The following is a 22,323-nucleotide window of genomic DNA, read 5'->3' as shown; positions in this document are numbered from 1 at the left end:
CCTTGGATCATCTTAGTCATATTTATTTTTATTTTGTATTTATTTGACACTTGTAAAGCGCACATAAACCGTAGGTATCTGGGCGCTGGACTGATATTTACAGACATGATTCACAGATGCATAGAATTGAACAAACATACCATATAATATAATATAAGATTTACAATGTACAATATTTACAGGTCTATCAGGTATTTACAGGAGGCAACAAGAGCTTTCTGCGGTAAAAATGTACTAGCGTTTGAACAAGAAGAGACAGCTTTTAAATTTTCTTCTGAAGGATATGTGTAATGGGTCATTTCTGATGGCGAGGGGGAGAGTGTTCCACTCGTTGGCAGCTGTTACTGGGAAGCTATGTCCGCCAGCCTTAGATCTTTTAAATTTGGGAACTATGAGGAGAGAGGCTGTGGATGCATGTGTGTGTTTCGTGGTTTGTGTAGGGGTTAGAAGGTTGGCCAGATATCTAGGTGCAGTATTAATCAAGCATTTGTGTGTGGTTGCCAGGATTTTAAATCTAATTATGTCTTGAATTAGTAGCCAGTGCACTTTGCGTCTTGTTTCTGAGATATGTTCTCTCCTAGATATGTTAGTGCAGCCCACAGGGCGTTATTTTGAGTAACTTTGAGTTTTTGCATGCTGTTGTTAGAGGCACCAGCCAAGAGGATGTTACAGTAATCCAATTTGGACAATATCTGCACTTTCCACTCTCCTCCTTCCATATATTTTTCCCCTTTCCCTTTCCCATGCACTTGCACGTTCTCAATGTCACTGGGCCTAGTAAGATCGTTGTTTTGTTCTCCCCTGTTTCCCCTCCCTTGTCATGCTCTGAAACACTTGTGTACGAGCGCGATACAAATAAAATATCATATCATATCATAATATGAGGGCTCTTGCTAAGGTTAGACAACTGTCCGGTGTGAGGTAGGGTCTGCAGGCATTAATGAGCTTGGCTGTATAGGAAGCTGAAGAGTTAATAGCGTTAACTTGTCACTTCCTCCACAGGCTGGGCTCCTCCGTGAATTTCAAGAAGTCCCACTTGACACCATCCCAGAAGCTTCAGTTTATTGCAGCGGCCCTGGATTTGTCCCCGGAAAAAGCCTTGCCACCCAAATTGGGGGCTCATCATCTTTTGCAGATGGTCCAAAGGTTTCAGAGTGCCCAGTCTCTTCCATCCTTTGACTTTCTAAGGTTGCCCAGTCTCATGGCATCCTGCATTTTCCTGGTGCCAGAAGCCCGTTTGAGAATGAGGTCCCGTCAGTGGGCCCTCAGATCCCAGTGGTCACAGTTCTCCAGCAGGATCTCCAAATGGTGGGACTGTTGGGAGAACGTGATGAAAGGAGAACCTTTTTGACAACCATGGCCAAATATGACAATTGTGACAGATGCCTCCCTCACAGGATGGGGAGCACACATTAACAACCTTTCAATCAGTAGTCATTGGTCATCTTTGGAGTCCAAACTTCACATCAGCCTTTTAGAGCTGAGAGCAATCAGACTAGCGCTGATGGCTATTCTGCCTTCTGTGCGGGGGAAGACTGTCCTGATAATGATGGACAATACAGCGACCATGTACTACCTCAACAGGAGAGGGTGTGTAGGGGCACTACCTCTGCAGAGAAGCAGTGCAGCTCTGGTTTTGGTCACTAAGAGAAGGAATCTCTCTACTGGCAGTTCATCTAACCAGAGAATAAAACATAGCGGTGGACGCTCTGAGCAGGCAGAGCACTATCTCCAACGAGTGGGAGTTAGCTCAGGAAGTCCTTGTAGAGATCTTCTCCCTTTGGGGATCCCCTCAAGTGGATATGTTCGCATCCAGTGTCAACAGGGAGTGTGACCTATTCTGCTCAAGGGAATTTCCTCAGAGAGGCGCTCTAGGAGACGCATTTATGGTGGACTGGGAATTTCCACTTCTGTACGCGTTTCCGCCAGTCCCCGTCATTCCTTGTGTCATCAGGAGGTTGAGAACGTTCAGGAAATCCATGATCCTGATTGCTCTGGATTGGGCCAGGAGAAAGTGGTACCCAGAACTAGAAATGTCCATCTGCCCTCCAATTCGTCTTCCCCAAAGAGAGGATTTACTCTTTACAAAAGGAGGGTCTCCTTTTTCATCCAGAAATCAGTACTCTGAACCTTCAAGCCTGGTTTCTAAGAGAATAAGTCACAAAGATTGGGAGCTTCCGGAAGATGTATTGGAGGTTGATTTGGGCCAGGAGCCCAGCTGCCACGATGCATGCCCCCAGTCTTCATGGCCAGACCAGCCTTTCCTAGTTGCAGGCTTCCATTGGGACTTTAAAGTCCGCTAAATGTCTACAGAGACCCTCCTGAAGCCAGTCCTGGTGCCTTTAACACCAGGCTCATACTATTTGAGCATGTGGGATGAGGATTCAGGGAACATGGAGGCACACTTAGCCCATCCAGAAGAACTGAGCTATGCAGTCTAGTTTCCAGGGACTGGCTGGGCTTGGAACTACTTTACCTGGGACTACTTGATCTGGCTATATAAACCCCACCCAAGGAACAGAACATGCTTCGCGTTATTCTGCACTCCTGCAGCGTAACGCTCATCGTGCCTGCTCAGCTCGCCTGCTCAGCTCCTGCTTACCTGGACTTCAGCAACGCCCTGCAATCTTCATCGGGAACCACGGACCATCAGCTCCTGTCGAGAAAAGGAAGAGAAAAGACAAGAAGAAGAACAGCGGTTAAGTTCTTACCTGAAAAGATGCAGACTTCCAATTCTGTCTGTACAGCCAGCTTTCCCGCCGCTCCGGAGATCCAGCGCACCGGCTGAAAGGACACAAGAAGGGAGAACAAACAGTTACCCATATGCTTCAGTCTTCTGAGGTTTCCATCGAAGCGGTTCACACGGTCGCAGCTCCGTAGCATCACTGCACCTGCAAAGGAAGGGAAAAGAGACACCAGGTTAGCTGCGCAATAGAAATAGCCATCTAAAAATACATCTCGACGCTGCGTACACGCGCTATCACCCACCTGTATAAATATTGCACAGCGTCGCAGTTAGGAGTCCATTCCTTAATCTGGTATCTCCAAAACCACTCCTGCAAAAGAATAAGGACAATCGTGAAACTTTGGCAACAAAAGAACACTTTAAGCAAAAGAGTTACCAAGAACCAATTTGTACTAAGACTACTTACGGAGTCACAGCTGGTCTGGATTCCACTGCAGGCCGAAGGATCAGTGACGGAACTAGATACAGTGGAAGTGCCTAAGAACATTAAAGCGCCCCTGCATTCAGACGCAGGACGGAGAGCCCATCGTTAAAACACCTAAGGTGAGACATAAGCACAGAGGGAAGCGGTTTGAGGTTTGAGGGAGGTGGGAGTCGAGCCCACCCTACGCAGTGAGTTAACTTCTCCGTTCATCATACTAGGGTAACGCCCAAGTGTGAGCGCCCAAGTGTTAAGTAGTGGGACAGGAAGAGACGCGCACAGACGTTCACCACCCAGCTTCATGCGACTCTCCCGTGGAGACCAGGTGAACGTAACACCAGCAACAAAATCTCTGTACTGCTGCCGCTGGAATACATGTTGCAGCTGGTGCAGAGATAAGAGTATTGATCCTTTTAAATGCAAAACTTCTACTGTATTATTTTTTTTTGCTACATCTGGCCAATCAGGGGTTTCATGTGGTTTCCACGGTAAAGGGTTATGTGGTGGCGCTTTCCATTTTTAAGTGTTCGCCGGATGAGGGTTCCTATTTCAAAGTCCCTATAGTAATTTAGTTCTTAAAGGGATTAACAAACATCTTTCCCCCCGGTTCCATTTATTGTACCGGTTTGGGACCTGAATTTAGCGTTGAGTTACCTAATGGGGGCACCTTTTGAACCCTTACACTCTTGTCCACTCAGAATGTTAACCCTTAAAACTTTTGCATCAAGCTCTTTCTTACAAATCGCCATTTACTAGCTTTTTAAGGTGGTTTTGAGGGTACGTCCGTCTTTCTTACTGAAGGTGATATCAGAGTTCCATTTAGCTCAAAGGATTGTGTTGCCTGCTTGTTATCCACCTCATCCCTCTCAGGAGGAAAGATTACATTGCTTGGACCCTAAGAGGGCTTTGAGCTTCTATATTTCCCGAATGTCCGGAATCAGGCAAGATGACCAGCTCTTTGTGGGCTATTCAGGTCACAAATTGGGACAGGCTGTCACCAGACAACCTATCTCTCGCTGGATGATTTTATGCATGTCATGCTATACATTGGCTGGCAAAGAGCGCATTCCATCCAAGGAGTGGCTACTTCTTTGGCTCTTCATAGTGGGATGCCCGTACAAGACATTTGTAGTGCAGCAACTTGGTCCTCTTTGCACACTTTCAGCAAATACTATTGCCTGGATTCTATGTCAGGTGAGGAGGCAAGATTTGGCAAGGCTGCACATCACCACATTAATCAGCAATACTTTCTCTGTTCCCACCTCTTTCTGCATACTGCTTTGGGAGTCTATCAAAGGTGAGGAATACGTGGGAGGACACAATCCATTAAAAGAACAAATTACTAACCCCTGGTAATGTTCTTTCGACTGGATGTTCCTCCCACATATTACTCATCGCCCTCCCATCTATCTCCTCTATCTTGCCCGGAATGTCTGTATTGTTACACCTTTCTCTCTTTCAACATCTGGGTCATTCATTTTAGATTGCTCAGCATAGTGAGGAAAAAACTAGAACAGAGGCAACGGGTGCTGTGCAAGCTACTTATATCAGTGTCAACATCACTGCCGAGGACAGTTAAGAGGGCGTCGAGGGCCTCAACTCGACGATGCACTGCGTCCGATATTATGAAACATTTTTCTGAAGCTGCAAGCAGACTTACGAATATATCAAAGATGAGGAATACGTGGGAGGACCATCCAGTCTAAAGAACATTACCAGGGTTAAGTAATTTGTTCTTCTCCAGAATTGGGTCACTGACCCTTCCTTTGCAAGCTTTGCATCACTTGTTCTGTCTTTACTTGGGTTTTCAATACTGTTTGGTTCTGTAACAATTATACTGTCTTCACTTAGGCTTTTCCCAATGTTTGTATCAATTCTGTTACTTTCCCTTGGGATTTTCTCAGTGCTCGTATCCGTATCAATAATATTGCCTTCTTTTAGGCTTTTTGCAATATTCATCTCACTTCTATTGCCTTCACCTAGGCGTTTTGCAATGTTAGTGTCTGTATCAATTCTATTGCCTTCTCTTAAGGTTTTTGCAATGTTCATCTCTGTATTAATTATATGGCCTTCTTGGTTTGGGCTCTCTCACGTTGGAGTCGGCGATGCGCTATACGCACTGAAGCACCCCGGTAACCCATGTGCTCTCCCCGGGCTTACCGGTGTTACTTGGCGAATTTGGCATTCCTCTCGCTACTCCGTCCTTTCCACTTCCGTCCCATTGACAGGCAATGCCTTGCGTGAGCATCTTCGTTCCCCTTGGCTTTCCTATGTGTCTGGCAGCTCCAGCTGCCCGTGTCAGGGAGGTGGCGAACTTCTCCCGGCTTGTTTGTTTGTTTGTTAGTTTGGTTATTATTTATACAGCGCACCACACCCTGAGGTATCTGGGCGCTTTTTCAAGACAACTTAGTATACATACATACATACATATGAATAGGTATTGGTACAGAATACATATTGCAATGTAAGACGTGGTTAAGAACACTAAATCAAACAAATAACAGTCAAAAGCAACAGTTGCTAACACAAAATAAGTGTACATAGATACAAGGCTATACATAATGGTAGGGCCAGTGGAATCTAGATTATAGGCTCAAACAGTACGTGCAGTGTCCTTGCTGAGGAGGCATTTTTTGGTGTTGGTCCTGAAGCTCTGGAGGTTTTGGTCAGTACATAGGTTCAGTGGTAGAGTATTCCAAGCAAAGGCTGCTTGTACCGGGAAGCTAGTAACTCCCGCTCTTTTTAGGTTGTAGCGAGGTCAAATAATGCAGTGAGAATTGGCTGATCTCAAAGGTCTAGATGAGGATTTAGGGACAATTGTGTCGATCAAATATTTCGGGGCAGCATTCTGAAGACATTTGTGGGAGATGGAGACAAGTTTAAAGAAGATTCTATCCTGGATAGGAAGCCATTTGTGACTTCTTCTTGTTTCAGATATGTGGTATTTTCTTGGGATGCTCAAGGAGGTTCCTAGTCCATTATTTTGCAGGGTTTGGAGTTTGTTTAGTACTTGTTTGTTAGCTCCTGCATAGAGGGTGTTGCAGTAATCAAGTTTGGACAAGATTAATGCTTGTGCCAAGATCATACAGCTATTGGTAGAAAGATAGTTTTTTACATGCATGAATAAGTTTGCAGGTATAGGTGGTAGCCGTCACAGTGGTGAAAGCTTGTTTCTTGAGGTTCAAGGCGGAATCAAGGTGGAAGCCTAGGGTTTTGGTTTCCTTTGCCGTAGTAATCAGGTTGCCGTCTATAGTCTTTGCTGTACACCGTCTCTGTCGGCTTCTGAGCTGCGTGCTGCACTCCGCTCTCATTCGGTCTCCCAAACAGTGTCAGAACACGTTGGATGCAGTGGCAAGTTCCATTTCTCTCTCTCTCTCTCTCTCTCTCTCTCTTGTAGCTCAGCTGTGTGCATTTTAAACATCCCAGTCTAACCCAAAGGTTTCCATCGACTTGAATGCAGCATTGGTTTTCTGTGTGTGGTCATCCTCATTACTGGGGGAGATATGGTGCATACTGTTAGTGGCTAGCAAAGCCTGGGCATTCAGTGTCCACATTACAATACGCCATAAAGGAGTGTGGTATAATTCACTGGGTGGTACTAGGAGTTTCCAATGAAGGGTTGTTTAAGTCTAATGTTCTCTTGCCTGCCTGACGTTTGTCATCTCCTGCGTGGTCCTCCCGCAGATAACCACCCCCAGGGTCAGTGTCAGGTAGCTTCTGCCTTTCCCTGGCAACGTAGGAGAAGCTTCCCTCCAGAGAATGAGTGATGTTGTTGCTAGATTTGTCACACAAAGCTCCAACACTCAGGTCCACCCTAAAACCATCCTTTATGAATCGTACCCCTCAGTTAAACAAGACATGGCTACACGAACAGGACATCGCTGTCCTCTTCAAATGTGGAAATTGCACTATGTACTACGTGCCAATATGCTATGACTTCGAAAAATCTGTTAATCAACCAAGAAGGTCATTTTACTATCAGGGAATGTATTAATTGCCTGAGAAAATATGTCATCTGTGTAATAATCTGTGTATGCAAGAAAGTCGACACAGGGAACACCATACGTTAACTTAGAATCAGGATTCATGAACATATAAATATGATGGGAAGTCAAGACCCCAAGCTCCTGCTTGCATCACATTGACAAATACATCATCAGCAAGATGACAAGAAATATTAGAAATGTGTTGGTCTCCACAATGTTACCTTTGAAGCAAGCAGAGGAGACAGGGAGTTAAAACTCTGACAATTGGAAGCTAGATATATTTGTAAATTGCATACTGTCTTTGATGGTCTTAATAGCGAGAAGAAAATTAACCTCTTCCTCTAAAATGCTTTAATGATTATCATCCACTAATGTGTACACTTACCATAATCTTAATTGGGCACGTGGACACCTATTTTGGTCTTAAAATTGATTGACAGACTCAGTAGAAATGATCAGTCACGCTATTTTGACTGTAACCAATTATTTTCTGGCTTTTTTTTACAAATCTCTCATATAATAGAAGTTGGAATGTGAGGCTTTCTGCATGAACTACTCACATGGTGCATGACCTGACAAACTAACATTGAACATTTTGCCAATCTGGTATTGAATTATTAATGAATACCCAACCTTACCACTTCTAATGAATGTTTAGCCAACTCCCGCCCATCCTTTTGGGTACTCTAAGGGTGCAGAAGGAGGAGACTGACACACAGGTGGCATGCTTGTTGGCATACATTTTATTATACCAGAAAATAAAGAGAACACCTAGCTTACCCTAACTCTAAGAGGGGTTGCCCTGCCTCAACTCTCACCTAAAAAATGAATGGCTCTGTCAGAGTGTCCATGCAAATTAATAGTCCACTGTTCTGTGTACACTAACTACCAAACGAAAGAGGTAGTGGATCTTCTTGGTCCAGAAGAATGGCTCCCTTCTTCTGGAGAATGGACCACATTTCCAACTGTAAGGTGGAATCTTTCCCTTGGGGAATGACTCCCTTACCCAGGTCTCAATCATTTTCCAAGGCACAAAACAAAGTTCCAAGTTAAAGTTCCAACTCAAATATCAACATTCCTTTTTGCCCAAAGTTATTTTTTCACTATTGGGTTCCTGGAGAATGCCTCCCTTTTCCAGGTATCTTGCCCTCAGTGTTTTCACAATGCCAGCAGGATGTTACCCTTCCCCTGGCCAAAACACACACAGCAAAGTTCAAAACAGTTCTCCTTGGCAGATAAGGGGAATGGCTCCTTTCCCCAGGTAACAACACAAAAGACAACATTCAGCACAACCAGGGGGAATGACGTCCTTCCCCTGGTTTTGGTTACCAGAAGAATGACTCCCTTCTCCTGGTATCTTGGCTCTAGAATGTGTACCACTTTGTTTACTAGGAGAATGACAGTTCAGCACAACCACGGGAATGACTCCCTTCCCCTGATTTGGTTACCGGGAAAATAACTCCCTTCTCCTGGTATCTTTTCACTTGTTATCACAGTTCCAAATCACCAAGTGGAATTGCTCCCTTCCCTGGGTCTCTCATCTCATAATTACACAGTTCCTAACTTCTCTTTGTTGATTGGGCTCACTTGGTATCTCTCTTTACCAAGTACTGCGATGAGGAAGATTACTCTTTCTGTTCAGTTTGGCCCACCTGGTACACTCTCCTGCCAAGTGGGACCATCGGGAAGATACCTCACTTCCTGGTTTGGGTCCCAGACCCCTGCTTCTCTCACTCACTGGCTCATCACTGTTGGCTCACTCTCCCAACAAGTATTGATGTGAGGAATAGGCTTTGCTTCTCATTATATGTCCCCGACCCCTGCTTCTCTCCTTCTTAGGCTCAGCTTGCTTGGCTCACTCTCCCAACAAGTACTGGTGCAAGGGAGATGCCTCTCTTGTCGATGCGGGTCCCAGACCCTTCTCTGGTAGTCAGTGCTGTCTGTGACACCACTGGGCCTGATGAAGCGTTCCTCTGATGCAGAGCCTTCTTGCTGCCTGCCCCGTGTTTCTACAGGGCCTCCCGATCATCCCCGTACATGTAACTTTTTCCAGGTAGCTCTTCGGTCCTTCCTTGGATCGGGCATCTTCACGGCAGCACCAGCGTTCCTTTTCCCTCGCCTCGTCGTCTGCTCGGGTCTTTGGTTTGCCTCTTTGCATGCTGTTTCTTACAGCCATGCCATTCCACGGTTCTTCAAGGCTGGGGGGAGGTTGCTTCCTGCGTGACCTCCTCGGGAACTCGACGGCTCCTTGCCTCTGTCTGCTGCTCTGCCAGGTTCTTCTTTCTTGCACACAATTTGAAACTCCTGGGTTTGTCGCGACTGAAGCAGAAGACAGCAAGTCCTTCTTCAGTTTCCTTTATATTTGGTAAGCGCCACCCTGGCGTTACATCCCCACCTGTAGTGGGAGCTGCCAAGTCAATCTTTACTTCTAGGGACTACCTTGTCTCAGTGCTTGGGTCAGGCACATTTCTTTTCCTCTTAAGCATCTTCTTCGTCCCAGTATCTTTAACTTCACAGATGTTACAGAAGTACATGGGTCAATCCTGACCATGGTAGATAGTGTTCGCATAGAGGTACAGGGATTGAGGGAGTGTGTAGGGTATGGGTGGAGGGTGTGTATACCACATTCTCCTGAGATGTTCTCCCTTGTCTCCAGAGGGGAGGTTTCTTCCCATGAGATCCTCCCTCTGAGTACCACCCCCAGGGGGACTATCGCGTAGCGGCCTTACCACCCTGGCCTCATGGGATGAGGCTTGCCTCAGTGAGAAGTGACGACACCTCGGGATACGTCACAGTACCTATAACATCACTGTGATAATTAATGGTTTTAATGTTAAATATACTTTTATACATCAAATAGATACCTAATGTTACGTCATTTTCTCCCGACAGAGCTTGCTCACTTAAATATTGATCGGCATTTGATGACATCATGTGTCTATACATGTGACGTCATCACGTGTGTATAAACAATGTAACAAAATGGTGCCCGCGAACATACTTGCGGGATGCCACTTTGCCCAACAAGGCCAGGATAAGCGCATCAGGTACGCCACTAGCAACTTTCTTGCCAACACTATATACTCTCTCCAAAATTCTATATAGTTCAGATTCTAATTTGAGTGTTGCCTTCCCACAGATATTTTTTGGATCAAAGAATTTCTTTGATCACTGTGATAGTTAATGGTTTTAATATTAAATATACTTTTATACATCAAATAGATACCTAATGTTACGTCATTTTCTCCCGACAGAGCTTGCTCACTTAAATATTGACCGGCATTTGATGACATCATGTGTCTATTACATGTGACGTCATCACGTTTGTATAAACAATGTAACAAAATGGTGCCTGCGAACATACATGCGGGATGCCACTTTGCCCAACAAGGCCATGATAAGCGCATCAGGTACGCCACTAGCAACTTTCTTGCCAACACTATATACTCTCTCCAAAATTTTATATAGTTCAGATTCTAATTTGAGTGTTGCCTTCCCATAGATATTTTTTGGATCAAAGAATTTCCTGAGTAATATATTTCACCAGCTTTAGAATTTACCTAAGAAATACAAATTTAATAAAGGACCACAACCCGTATCTTGTAAACGGGTATCTGATTACACTACCCATTTAATTAATAGATAAATCCTTCACAACTCATCCCATAACCTACATGCCAATTGCATATTGTAGTGTCTTCCAACGTGGCCTCGCCTGAGGCACCCACACGGTCTCACTCAACCACACTCTTGAGGAAGGAGACGGACACAAGAGTATTCTGGAATACGTGTTTATTCAATCCACTCTCTATAGAATTTGCCTGTCTCCTCCCGCCTCCCTCCCCTTCCTGCAACTCCCTGTCCCCCAACACGTGACATGGGAAAACCCTTGCAGGGTGTAAACGTCACGCCCCCCATACTAAACACAATGATGTCTCTAGTTCATTTCCTCAATCAATTTTTGAGGTCGATGGCTAGCTCGCTGAGGTCTTCCCCTGAGTCTCACAGGCTCTGGCTCTTCATTGGCTTCTGGACCTGAATATGTTTGCTCATCACAAGAGTCTTCCCCATCTCCTTCATAGGAGTCTCACCCTGCGGTGGCGCCATCTGAATTGAGGGTGAGGTCTGGGATAGTGCTTGGCATGTGTCTAAAATGCGAGGAGTTTCAGGTGATGTGTTCTGTCTCACCCTCAGCCGTGAAGCGGGAACCCTTTACTTGCGTCACCTACAGAGGTTCTTTATCGAATGCAGCTTATGTTGCGGCCGAACATTACTTCAGAGGGTGTCTTCCCCATGGTACTGTGTGGGATATTTTGATAGTCTCTCAGTGATTGGTAGAGTAGTTTCTCTACTGGTTCCCCAGTCAGTCTGGCAATTTGTACGCTCCTATTCACATTGCTCGTGAAGCGCTCCACCGTGCCATTTGCTTGAGGCCAGAGTGGAGTGATGCAGTGATGGATAAAACCCATGTACTCAAGAGAATGCTTTGAAGTCCTGTCCGGTGAATGGAGGACCATTGTCTGATTTTAGGATGCGTGGTATGCCGTATGCGGTGAACATTCTGTCAAGGGAAGGAATGCTGTGGTATGCAGAGGTTGAGGGCACTATTTGTAAGTCAGGGATGCGGGAGTATTCATCTACTGCTATGAGGATGTGTTCACCCCCTTCCAGTGGTCCAAAAAAGTCTACTGTGACTTTGTCCCACGTCTTTTCTGGTAGGTCTGTCATGTACAGGGGTTCTGGGCATGTATGTGGGTTGAGGACAGCACAGATGGGGCAGGTCTGGAGGAGCTCTTCCACTTGGGTGTCTAAACGGGGAAACCATACATTTTGTCTGAGCATCCTTTTAGTCAATACTATGCCTCTTTGGCCTTCGTGAGCTAGGTCTAGCACTCTTCGCCGTAGTGCGTAGGGAATTACTAATTTGGTTCCCTTTAGAAGGAGGCCTTCGGTTGTCTTGCTTAGTTCATCCTTGACGGCCATCAGACAGGTAATGTCTTGTTTTGTTTCTTCGCAGGTGTTCTCCCCGACCTGTTTAGCTTGTTTCCAGTGTCCAGTTTCAACGCATCGAAGGATGACCTGCAGGCCCTGTTCGTTCTCAGTTTCCTGTGCAATTTGGTGAGGGTCCAAACCTTTTGGCATGGTGCCTTGTACTACGTAATGGATGTATTGATCTGCGATGGAAGGAGAGCTTTGAGGTTCTTTGCAGGGATGTTGTGACAGGAAATCAGCTGGGTTATGATCCTTTCTTGGTCTGTGCACAATGTTGAAGCTGTAGTCCTGCAGTCGTAGCACACATCTGGCTATCCTTGGAGGCATCTTGGCCTGTGGATTACCATAGAGGAACAGCAATGCCTGGTGGTCCGTCACTACTGTAATTGGTTTGCCATACAAGAAGAGGTGGAAGTGCTCGCTGGCCCATATTACTGCTAGTTCCTCATTCTCTGCCTGCGAGTAGGCCTGTTCCGTCTTCGAGAGGCTCCTGCTAGCATAGGATACTATGTGCCTTGCAGTGCTGTCCTTGGTGTCTATCTGCATCAGGATGGCGCCCAGGCCTACTGGGCTGGCATCCGCCACTAGCTCTGTGTCCCTATTTGAATTGAAGTAGGCCATGTTTTTGGCAACCGATATGCGTTCTTTGATTGCTTGAAACGCTCTCTGACACTCCTCCATCCATGTGAAGTCGACATTCTGTTTTGTGAGGGCTGAGTGGTTCGCTGACAGATGCAAGTCTTGTATGTAGCGAGTGCAATAGCTGGCGAGCCCGAGGAATGAGCAGAGATCTGACACATTTTTGGGCGGCTCGGCCTCATTTAGTGCCGCCACTTTTTCAGGGTCAGGTGTCATGCCAACTGAAGAGAATATGTGTCCACTGAGTAGTTTAAGCAGTTAGGTATATGTTTTATCACGTTGTGAATTTCAGATTGGAAGATCTCTGCTGCTGATCAGACTCCGAAGCTGAGCCTTTTATATCTATATAACCCCAAATGAGTGGAAAATGTGGTGATGTATCTCGAGTTTTTACTGAGTTTCAGTTGATGATATCCCTTTTTGAGATCTGGCTTGGAGAAGGTAATGGCTCCATTTAGCAGGTGCACCATGTCGGTGATGCGTGGTGCTTGGTAGTGTTCTCGCAGAATGGCTTCATTTGGCCTGCGCATGTCCACGCATATGCGTATGTTTGTTGAGTCCCTTTTTGGCACAGAGACTATGGGGGGGACACCCACAGGGTGGGACCCTCTGCTGGTTTGATAATGTCTGCTTCAAGGAGTTTTAGAAGTTCCTCTTCAACTTGTTTCTGTGTGTTGATCAGGATTTCCGGATAGTGCTGAGACACTGACGGAACTCATGGGTCAATGTGCAGGTCTATTTGGCAGCCTTTTAGTTTTCCAAGGCCCTTGAATAGAGCTGGAAAGAGCTGTTCAATTTTCCCAGTTGGGTCCAGGTATGCGTGGACCATTACTATGTATAATATATGGATCAGGCCCATGTCAATGGCTGCCTTGTAGCTTAGGATGCACCCACTGTCTGTGGCGGCTTCAAGTACATGCATTGGGATTTACTTTGACTGTCCTTTGTATGTGCATGACGCCATTAAGTAACCTTTACATGGTAGTGGTGTCTTTGCTCCGTAAGGATAAATGTGAAGTTTTGAGTTTTGCTGGCTCGAGCTGCGGGGCTTGTGGTATGTTGTCGTACACTTCTTCACTAATGACGTTGACGGTTGCTCCCATGTCAACCAGGAATTCGGCGGGTGTCTGGTTTACTTTAAGTTTGAGGGTTGGGCTGTGTTCCTTTGCTGTTGGGTTGCCTAGGGCGTATAAGTATCCCTTTTTCCTTGGTTCCTCTTGATGTTTTTCGCCCCTCCTCATTTCTTCTCAGGAGGATGCGCTTGACCTGCTGTCTGATTGGGAATGTTCAACTAGGTAGCGAACATATCTCCTGAGTCGTCTTCTTGATCTTGTCGGTGTTGGTTTGTTTTCCCGCCATTCACTCGATGGTCTGTCATGGGACCTCCTGTCTGATCTCTCTTCTCTGGGTCTGCTGATGGACGACTCGTTTGTTTGGTTGGGTGTCCTGGGGGGGCTTTGCACCTGTCTGTCCCTTACAACGTGTTGTTTTCTTTCGCCACACATTTGACTTCGGTACATGCGGCATACTGATTTGAAATTATTGTCCCCCGCAGGCTGAACACTGTTGGCCAATGGCAGGGCACGGGCCCTCATGCGGGAATTCGTACCTGCATCTGTAACAAAATGGTTCTGCATATCCTCTAAGCGCTGCGTCTAATTTGTTGAGGCATTCAGTTTTTCCATGAGTTATTTTGATGTCGTCCAGGCCCATTACCTGGGAGGCCAGAGCTGCGTCCGAGCAGGCGAGGAGTAGTATTTCTTTCAATGTGCGTTTCTGTAGTAGTCTTTTTCTAAAATCTGCACACTCGCAACCCACTATGATTTGGGACCTCAATGCTTCATTGTTTGAGTAGTTATTGAAATCGCAATGTTTCATTTTCACTCTTAGTCGCATGACGAAGGCACCCATGGACTCTCCCTTTACTTGCTTGGTCGTGTGGAACACGTGCCTCTCATAATCCACGTTCATGTGTGGAGTGAAGTAGTCTGTTAGGGTCGGTTTAGGTTTGTGTATGTGTCCTTTGCATCATGCGGGAGTACATCAGCGATGTCTCTGACATTGGGGCCAATAGACAGTGTGAGGAGGCTGTGTTTCTTTTCCTCATCTACTAGCCCGATCACTCAAAGTCTCTTATCCGTCTCTTCCAGCTTGGCCCTAGGCTGCTGGATTCGGTCAGGTAGAAGTGTGTGGGCAGCTGTGTAATGAGGCTGTCTTGCATTCATGTGGGTAGGGTCGCTGCAGGTGTGAGGGGTACCGTGAGGGTGTCATCCTCCGACATCTCTTGGCTTGGCTCACCTTCCCTTTCTTGTGCTCTGAGCAAGTGTCACTGCCCCCACACCCTGGAGATGCTTGGTCTGAGCACCCCTTTAATGCTGGTGTCACTGACCTTGGTGAGTAATTTTCCTGTCTGGTGGCCGTTACAGGGTCTGATGAATGATGTGGGCGGGAAGATCTTGCTGGATTTAGTGGTGGAGCAGCGCGTGTATTGAAGTGCACTCTTTCTTCCAGCCCTCCACGTGAATTGCACAAACCACGTGATTGTGACCAGCGTGCCGCTGTGGGTCTATTCACTGTAAAGTACGATTCATGTATTTTAATGTTTGTATTGTTTCCGGACAGGTATGTTTTCCTTTTCAGAAGCGTCGCTTCTGCCACGTGCTGCAGCTTTCAATATGCCGGCAGCTCGCCGGGACGCTTGCATGGGCGGAGCCGTGCTCCACGCCTTGTAATTGACGTGAGGGTGCTCAGCAGAGGCCTCTGCTGCCTGCAGGCTCCTCGCTCACCTTCTGGGGACGGGTCACTAATCCCACCCTCCATCATACAGTGCGGCCTCTCACTCCACTCGCGCCTTCACAATGAGGGACACCTGCGGTTGAGGGTGTCGAACCCCTCGTTGCCAGTGTAGTGTCTTCCAACGTGGCCTCGCCAGAGGCACCCACATGGTCTCACTCAACCACACTCTTGAGGGAGGAGACGGACACGAGAGGATTCTGGAATACATCTTTATTCAATCCAGTCTCTATTGAAACTGCCTGTCGTCTCCCGCAACTCCCCTTCCTGCAACTCCCTGTCCCCCAACACGTGACAAGGAAAAACACTTGCAGGGTGTAAACATCACACATATCTTCTTATTCAACTGATCCCTTTGTGCCTGACTACAGATTACTGACCCATATAACCATAACCTAATCTTGCACACTCCAAAACCTATCCAGAACTGGACTAACACAACTGGCCTTGAGAAAGAACCCAGAGGTCGAAACATGTAATAACTGTGTTCTCATTGATGACACAATCGTGGACTCTATGAATCAATCACTCTTTTAACACAAGATTTAGAATTCACACTGTATAATTACAATCGGATTACAAGTGAACACTAAGGGCCTCATTACACGGTAGGCGGTAACCATGGCGCTAATAGCGCCATGGTTGCCGCCAGTATTTTACTGTGTCCGCCTTGGTGGATGGCGGAATTACCGCCCTACTCCAAGGTGAGCGGGGGCGGTAATTCCCCATTCACCAAGGCTCTTCCCCATTCCCATTTTTGCCCCCATAGGACATAATGGGAATGGGGAAGGTGCTAATTACAGTACCGCAAATTGCGGTACCGTAATTAACTCCGAGATCCCTTTGCGGCACCCTACCAGCCCTTAAAGTCGGGTCCCGCAAAGGAAACTCGTAGTAAGGCGGTAGGGTACCGGTAAACCCCTACCGCCTACCGTGTAATGAGGCCCTAAGTCTCAATAGAAATTACTTTGTTTTGATACCTCAAATGAAATAACATTTGGAACTAGTGATTAAGAAAGTGACTTTTTCAGGCTGCTAAGGCTCGATTGTGCTATAATAACTTAAGGGTTTATATATTTTTCTGGTTACGTACGGGGACTGTCAGCCCTTAGTACTGACTAGCCCTACTGTACACATAGCTACTAAAGCCCCACATAAACTAAAGCTAGGCTTGTTTAAAAATGCGTTATAGTACCCACATGCTGATTCACGTTTTCCCTATCACATGTTCGAGAAGATCTATGAGATTTTCCCTCCTACAGAAGGCAAATCTCGAACGAGGCAACGTTTGTTCCGTTCTGTTTAAAATAAGCCATAATTTCAGAATATCTTTCTTCATCTTCTTTGCCAAAGACGAAAGACACAACATTGCAGTGATTATTTCAATGATGCCTTTTTCATTTTGATCTACTACAGTGGTCTCTCGAGGAATATTACGCAGTCTTTTCCTTGACCACAGTCATCTCAAAGCACTGAAGGTGACTGATGGGGTGCAAAAATAAGGGAACCAAAATGACTTCCTGCAAAAGGTGTGTTGTACTTTATATTTTGGTAAGAGTTTTAGTTTTCTTTATACTGCACCAGTGCCATCCCCGTAATGATGAAACAACACTGAGGCTATATGCCATATGGAAGAGCACCCAGAAATACAGGCAATAGAAATATCCTATACTTACCCCTAACTGTGCAGCTGCTGCTTGTGCCCTCTGGTATAGCACTCAGAAGCAAAGGACAGTGTTACAGATGGCTTCATTAACATGAGGACTGAGGTATTTTATTATAAAAGTGACAGGCTTGGCAGTTGAATAACAGTAGGAAGACAAGACTAAGGGGGCCCAGTCTCGCTCCCGTCCTTCCCATGGGCCCCCTGCACCCTAGCCAAGGCGCCCCTATTACCCAACAGAGTGTGGTGCAAAACTAAAGACAGGTGACCCATATCGCCTAGACTGGTAGTGAAGTCCTAAAGGTTGGAGCCTTATCTATCTTCCTCCCTCTCATGCTTCCCAAGGGTTCCCAACTCTCTCTCTCACTTCCCCAAGATGGATCTCAATGATGTTTGAATGTTTCTGCAGTCCCTTACTCTCTCTCTCTCTCCCTCCCCATCCCTCTCTCCAACCCTCTTACTACTTCATTCTCCATCTTCATTAAACCATCTTTCTTTCCCCTACCATTCACCTCTCTCTCGCACTCTTTGCACTACCCTTACTTACCACTGTTTACACCCACCACTCCTTCGCCTCTCACACTGCCTTCTCTCCCACATACTCCTCGCCTCATGGACTCTGACACATGAAATACAAATACTATCGTGTATCAAAGCTGGGTCTCTCACACAATACCTTACCTGCACTCTTCATCCAACACTTCCACAACCTTTTCAGTGCTCTGCTCCACCTTCCTTTCTCGTCCACCTGGCCTCTCGATCCACCAACTTTCCTTGTGACATCGCTTGAACACATACCTGTATCTGTGTGCAGGGCTTTTATATAATCTCTCTCTAAACTTTTCCCTGGGGTGTGGATTTTTCTGGCAAAAGTTTTAAAATCTACTCTTGGCACAGCCACCTTTTTGCTCATCTTCATTTGATCTGTTTGCTGAGTTTCAGCGCATTGACCACTCTCCACCAGCCAGGTGCAGTCTGCAGCTTGATGGGCGGATAGCTAATCACTGGTGTCATGTGACTTGCAGCCGGGATCCATCTCCATGCATCTGACTTGTTCTGATGTAGTCGCGTTGACTCCTGGATGCTTTGGTCCTGAAAATGAGAATCTAAGTCTCTGGCCAGAGCGGAGGCTGGAAGGCAAGTTTGGAAAGAAGGAAGTACCAGTGGTTTAGCAACACAATGCATGCTCAAGGGGATCAGGGACTGCCCCACCCAACTCCCTCACCCCACCTCTAGGGTAGGCTTGGCTCTGGCATATGCCCTGATAGGACACCTTCCTCAGGTTGGCAGGGGTCCCTGCTCCCACTTGACAGTGTTAAGACCCTGATTGTTTGAAAACAGTAAAATAACCCCACAATCACCCCTGTGAAGCTGCTGTATTTGCCCTATGATATAGCACCAAGCAGTAAAAATACCCTACAATCAGCCCTAAGTGTGTGTGATTGTGGTCAATTGTATGCGTGAATTGGAAAGTATGAACGAGTATGAAAAGGAGAAGAGGGCGCCAGCCCCATAGGGAAGCTCAAATGACAGAAGGTGGATTGTTCATGTTTTGTGAAAGTATTATTAATATAAATTGCATAATGGATGCATGATGGCCTTGAGGTGTGTACACTAATGCCTATAGTTTTTGGGGCCACTAAACCAGCTAGTTATATTGACTATCCACTAGCAAAACGCTAGAAGAGGATCTGATAGAAGACGTCAGAGCATAAATTAGGCTGTTTTATGAATGTGTATGGTGGACACAAAAGGTGAGAGTTAAAGAGACTCCCCCTCCACCTTGAACAGTCGATGGGTGGTCTCAGGTGGGAAGGGAGATTCAGAGTTGTGTCAATATCACCTCAAAACTCGGAGATTATCCTGTGCAGAATAAGATTAACGGAAAACTGGCCTAACCAGCTCAAATATCTGCTATTTAATAAGTGACGGTCTCCGTTGCCGTTGATATCCCTAGAAGGCCGCGTGAGAGCATGAATTCTCTAAAAGAATTACAGGTGAAGAAAATATAAGTATGAGGTGCTGAGAGGAAGGGAGAATGAACCACTCAAGGGGAACATCCAGCAAAAGCGATCATTTATCCACCAGAGGGTGCAGCCAAAGCGGACAAGGGCCAGACTTTTAGATCAAATTGGAAAGCAAGAGAATGTTGATACATGGTCAAGCCTACCAAAGATCATGCGGATTACTCAGAAAGATGTGAACTGCCAATAAATTAGAGTTGTTTACATAGCAACACCATGCTACTGTGTCATCATAGATCCCAGGCTGCACATACGCCTTGCTACGTGTTTATGAAGTTCAAAGCAATGAGAGTACTGTTTTTGACTGTTTTTCCTGTGTTGCGTTTGTATTGAGGCAGAAGTTGCACTAAACACCTAGTAGAGAATTGTTTGTGGAGGGTTTGTGAAGGCTAAATATCTTTAAAAAGAGAGTTGAAAAAAGGAAAATTTGACAGAGGTGTATGAACGACTTTAGTACAGGAATAGTCAAGCTTTTAATAAAAAGGATTGACTACTCTCAACCATTTCGTATTTAAATCTGTGATTACCATTAGTTGATCTTTGTATTGTATTTTATTTTAATGTTCTCTGTTGTGTCTGTTCATGCTGCTGTTCTTTCTTTTGTCTAGGGAGACTCTGGTGGGCCCTTGGTCTGCAGCATTGATGATGTCTGGTACCTTGCAGGTGTTGTAAGCTGGGGGGTGTTTTGTGGTCAACCCAATCGCCCAGGGGTCTACACGCTGGTCACCGCCTATAGCAATTGGATTCTAAAACATGTCCCGAAAGTACGGTTCGGGTTGCATAACATCACCCTGGATGCCTGTAAAACGAGGACTACCTTCATCTCTTTACTGTTTCCAGCTGTCGTCATCTCCTGGAGTGCTCTCTAAAAAGGATTCCCCTAATGCACCCCACACTCCCCCGCCATGCTGTTTCTTCTTTTGTAATGCTCCTGGAATGTTCCACGCTCTAATGCTTAATGGCTTTTTGAAACTGATGTCTGAGGAATATGTTGATTGTTACGGTGTAATGGTCCCCTAATCCGGTTCATAGACCCCAACATCGCAGACCAAATACTTTCCAAAGCGAGACCTTACAAAGCAGTTCCTAACATTTCAAAAAGAGATGGCCAAGGTTTTTGCTTCTCTATTAATGCGCTAAGCGCTGCATTTTTAACCAATGTGGCAGCATGTTCTCAAATACAAGGCATCCTTGCAGTCGCTTGTTCCCTCATACACACAGAAGCAAGTTTAAAAACGGACTGTGAACTCAAATGAAAGGGCATTTTTAAGATTCTGCGAGCTGTTCAATGTACGGTTGGGAAGACACTTATCTTTCCACAGCCACCATTACAGTTTAAATGTCTTCACAATTTGAAAATGTTTACATTTCTTCACATTTTGAAAAGGCTTTTTTCGCATCACTATATATTTCTCCAGCCTGTAACAAAGGTTAGCAAACCAAAGAAAATCGAATTCAGTTACAAGCCCCTCTGCCACGCTGTCAAATGTGTATGTGTGTTGTGGCAAAGTAGCTTGTGTTGCTGAGAAGCAATGCATCCTTGCCCATGGTGGGAACTCTGGGGCTCATTCCGAGTTTGGCGGTAGTCCGGTTGTAATTCTGTTGTATTATTGCCAGAATCAGATACCGTTACCGCCACTTGGTCCTGTGGGTTTACCACAGGATTACAAGTGGTAGTAGGGTGGTGTTAGTCCCCATTTGTGTACTACATTAGGGCTTTTTGGCAGAATTACCATTGGCGGAATTAGCGAGTGGTGATTCCACTGATTAGTTTTGTTTAATTAGATTAGTTTTAGTTTTGTTTCCACTCGCTAATTCCGCCGATGTTAATTCCACCAAAACTTGTTATTTGGAGGTGCAGGAAAAAGTTAGTTAATCCCATTACTGGGCACAAAATAAGAGAATAAGAGAATTACCACCACTTTTTTACTGCAGCTCTAAACTCGGAATGAGCCCCAGAGACTCTCACTGTATCTCAGACACCGCTGGTTTAGACGAAGCAGCTTTTCAGGACCGAATGTACTGTATCACTGGTTCCTGTTTACAATGCTGTATCTTGTGTCCTTTCTCTTTTCATGTAGTAATTTTTTAGATGGTTTATATTGGTTTATTATATGGTCTGTCTGCCTAAATTTACACATGCAAAGCGACTTTCAATTCTCAAACCTCGATTGTTTTTAATATCCCTGTCCCAAGTGTTGCCTGTGAATGTCTCACCTACTTTTGTAATTTAATTAGTCATTTTCATGTGGCAATCTGGGAAAAATTATTTAAAATATGTTTGTGAATAAATGGACTACGTATAATTTGTGAAGCATTCCCATGCACTTGCGTGATCTGAATGACACCTGGACTAGTAGGATTGATGTCTGTCTCCCCCATGTTCCCTCCTCCCTTGCCTCGTCGCGCCTTGAAACACTTGAGTATAGGTGCGTTATAAATGCCATATCATATCATATCATTTGTTTCTGAATATGACACTGCGGCAAAGGTGGCATGGCTCATGTTGATTTTAGTGGCATGTAAAACTCATGTTGCTACATTTTTGGTGGGCAAATACATACAGAAATGTCGCTGAATATTCTTTATTTTCAAGTCTAACTTTCTGTTGCTCATGATCTAAATGTTCCAAAGAAAGGGGTAAGAGAATAGATTGTTCTGCTAAACTGGAAATATGCAGGATTGCTAGAAGTCAGAGACGGAGCTAGAGGTGACCTAGATGGCTGGGCTCTACCCCACTACTTTGGCACCTTTAAGAACCAGATGCACTTTGCTCCCCTCCACCTGCAAAGTACTCAAGTGTGACAAGCTCTTCGACGGACCTGGCATCACAATCTACCTCCGTCACTGGAGGAAATCGTGCAAAATTGAGTCTGAACATGTCCACTTCTCTCCAGCCTGCATTTTGAATGTCTATCAAGAAGTGCTTTGCTTCGAACAAAACTAAATTTAATGAATCACTTTCCCTGCACAAAAGCAAATGGATTTGTGACCCTACCCCACTTCGCTCCACCTTTCCAATTAAGGTACTGATACCCAAGGGGCAGCTATACACTCCT

At 45.6% G+C, this 22,323-nt stretch overlaps 1 protein-coding gene across 1 annotated transcript in view; it reads left to right on the top strand.

Annotated features, from left to right (window-relative positions):
- LOC138580912 (serine protease 27-like) overlaps positions 1–21,459 on the top strand; it is a 622,848-nt gene extending 601,389 nt beyond the window's left edge. The window contains exon 6 of the mRNA XM_069651843.1: positions 19,873–21,459. Coding sequence (XP_069507944.1) covers positions 19,873–20,133 — 261 coding nt within the window. The 3' untranslated portion in view covers positions 20,134–21,459. The remainder of the gene's footprint in view (positions 1–19,872) is intronic.
- Positions 21,460–22,323: the final 864 nt, after the last annotated feature.

The sequence above is a fragment of the Ambystoma mexicanum genome, chromosome 3p, assembly GCF_040938575.1.
Source record: "Ambystoma mexicanum isolate Mex_15411 chromosome 3p, UKY_AmexF1_1, whole genome shotgun sequence".
Lineage (NCBI taxonomy): Eukaryota > Metazoa > Chordata > Amphibia > Caudata > Ambystomatidae > Ambystoma > Ambystoma mexicanum.
Note: the sequence above shows the minus strand (reverse complement) of the source record. Positions and strands in the feature narration are given on the sequence as shown.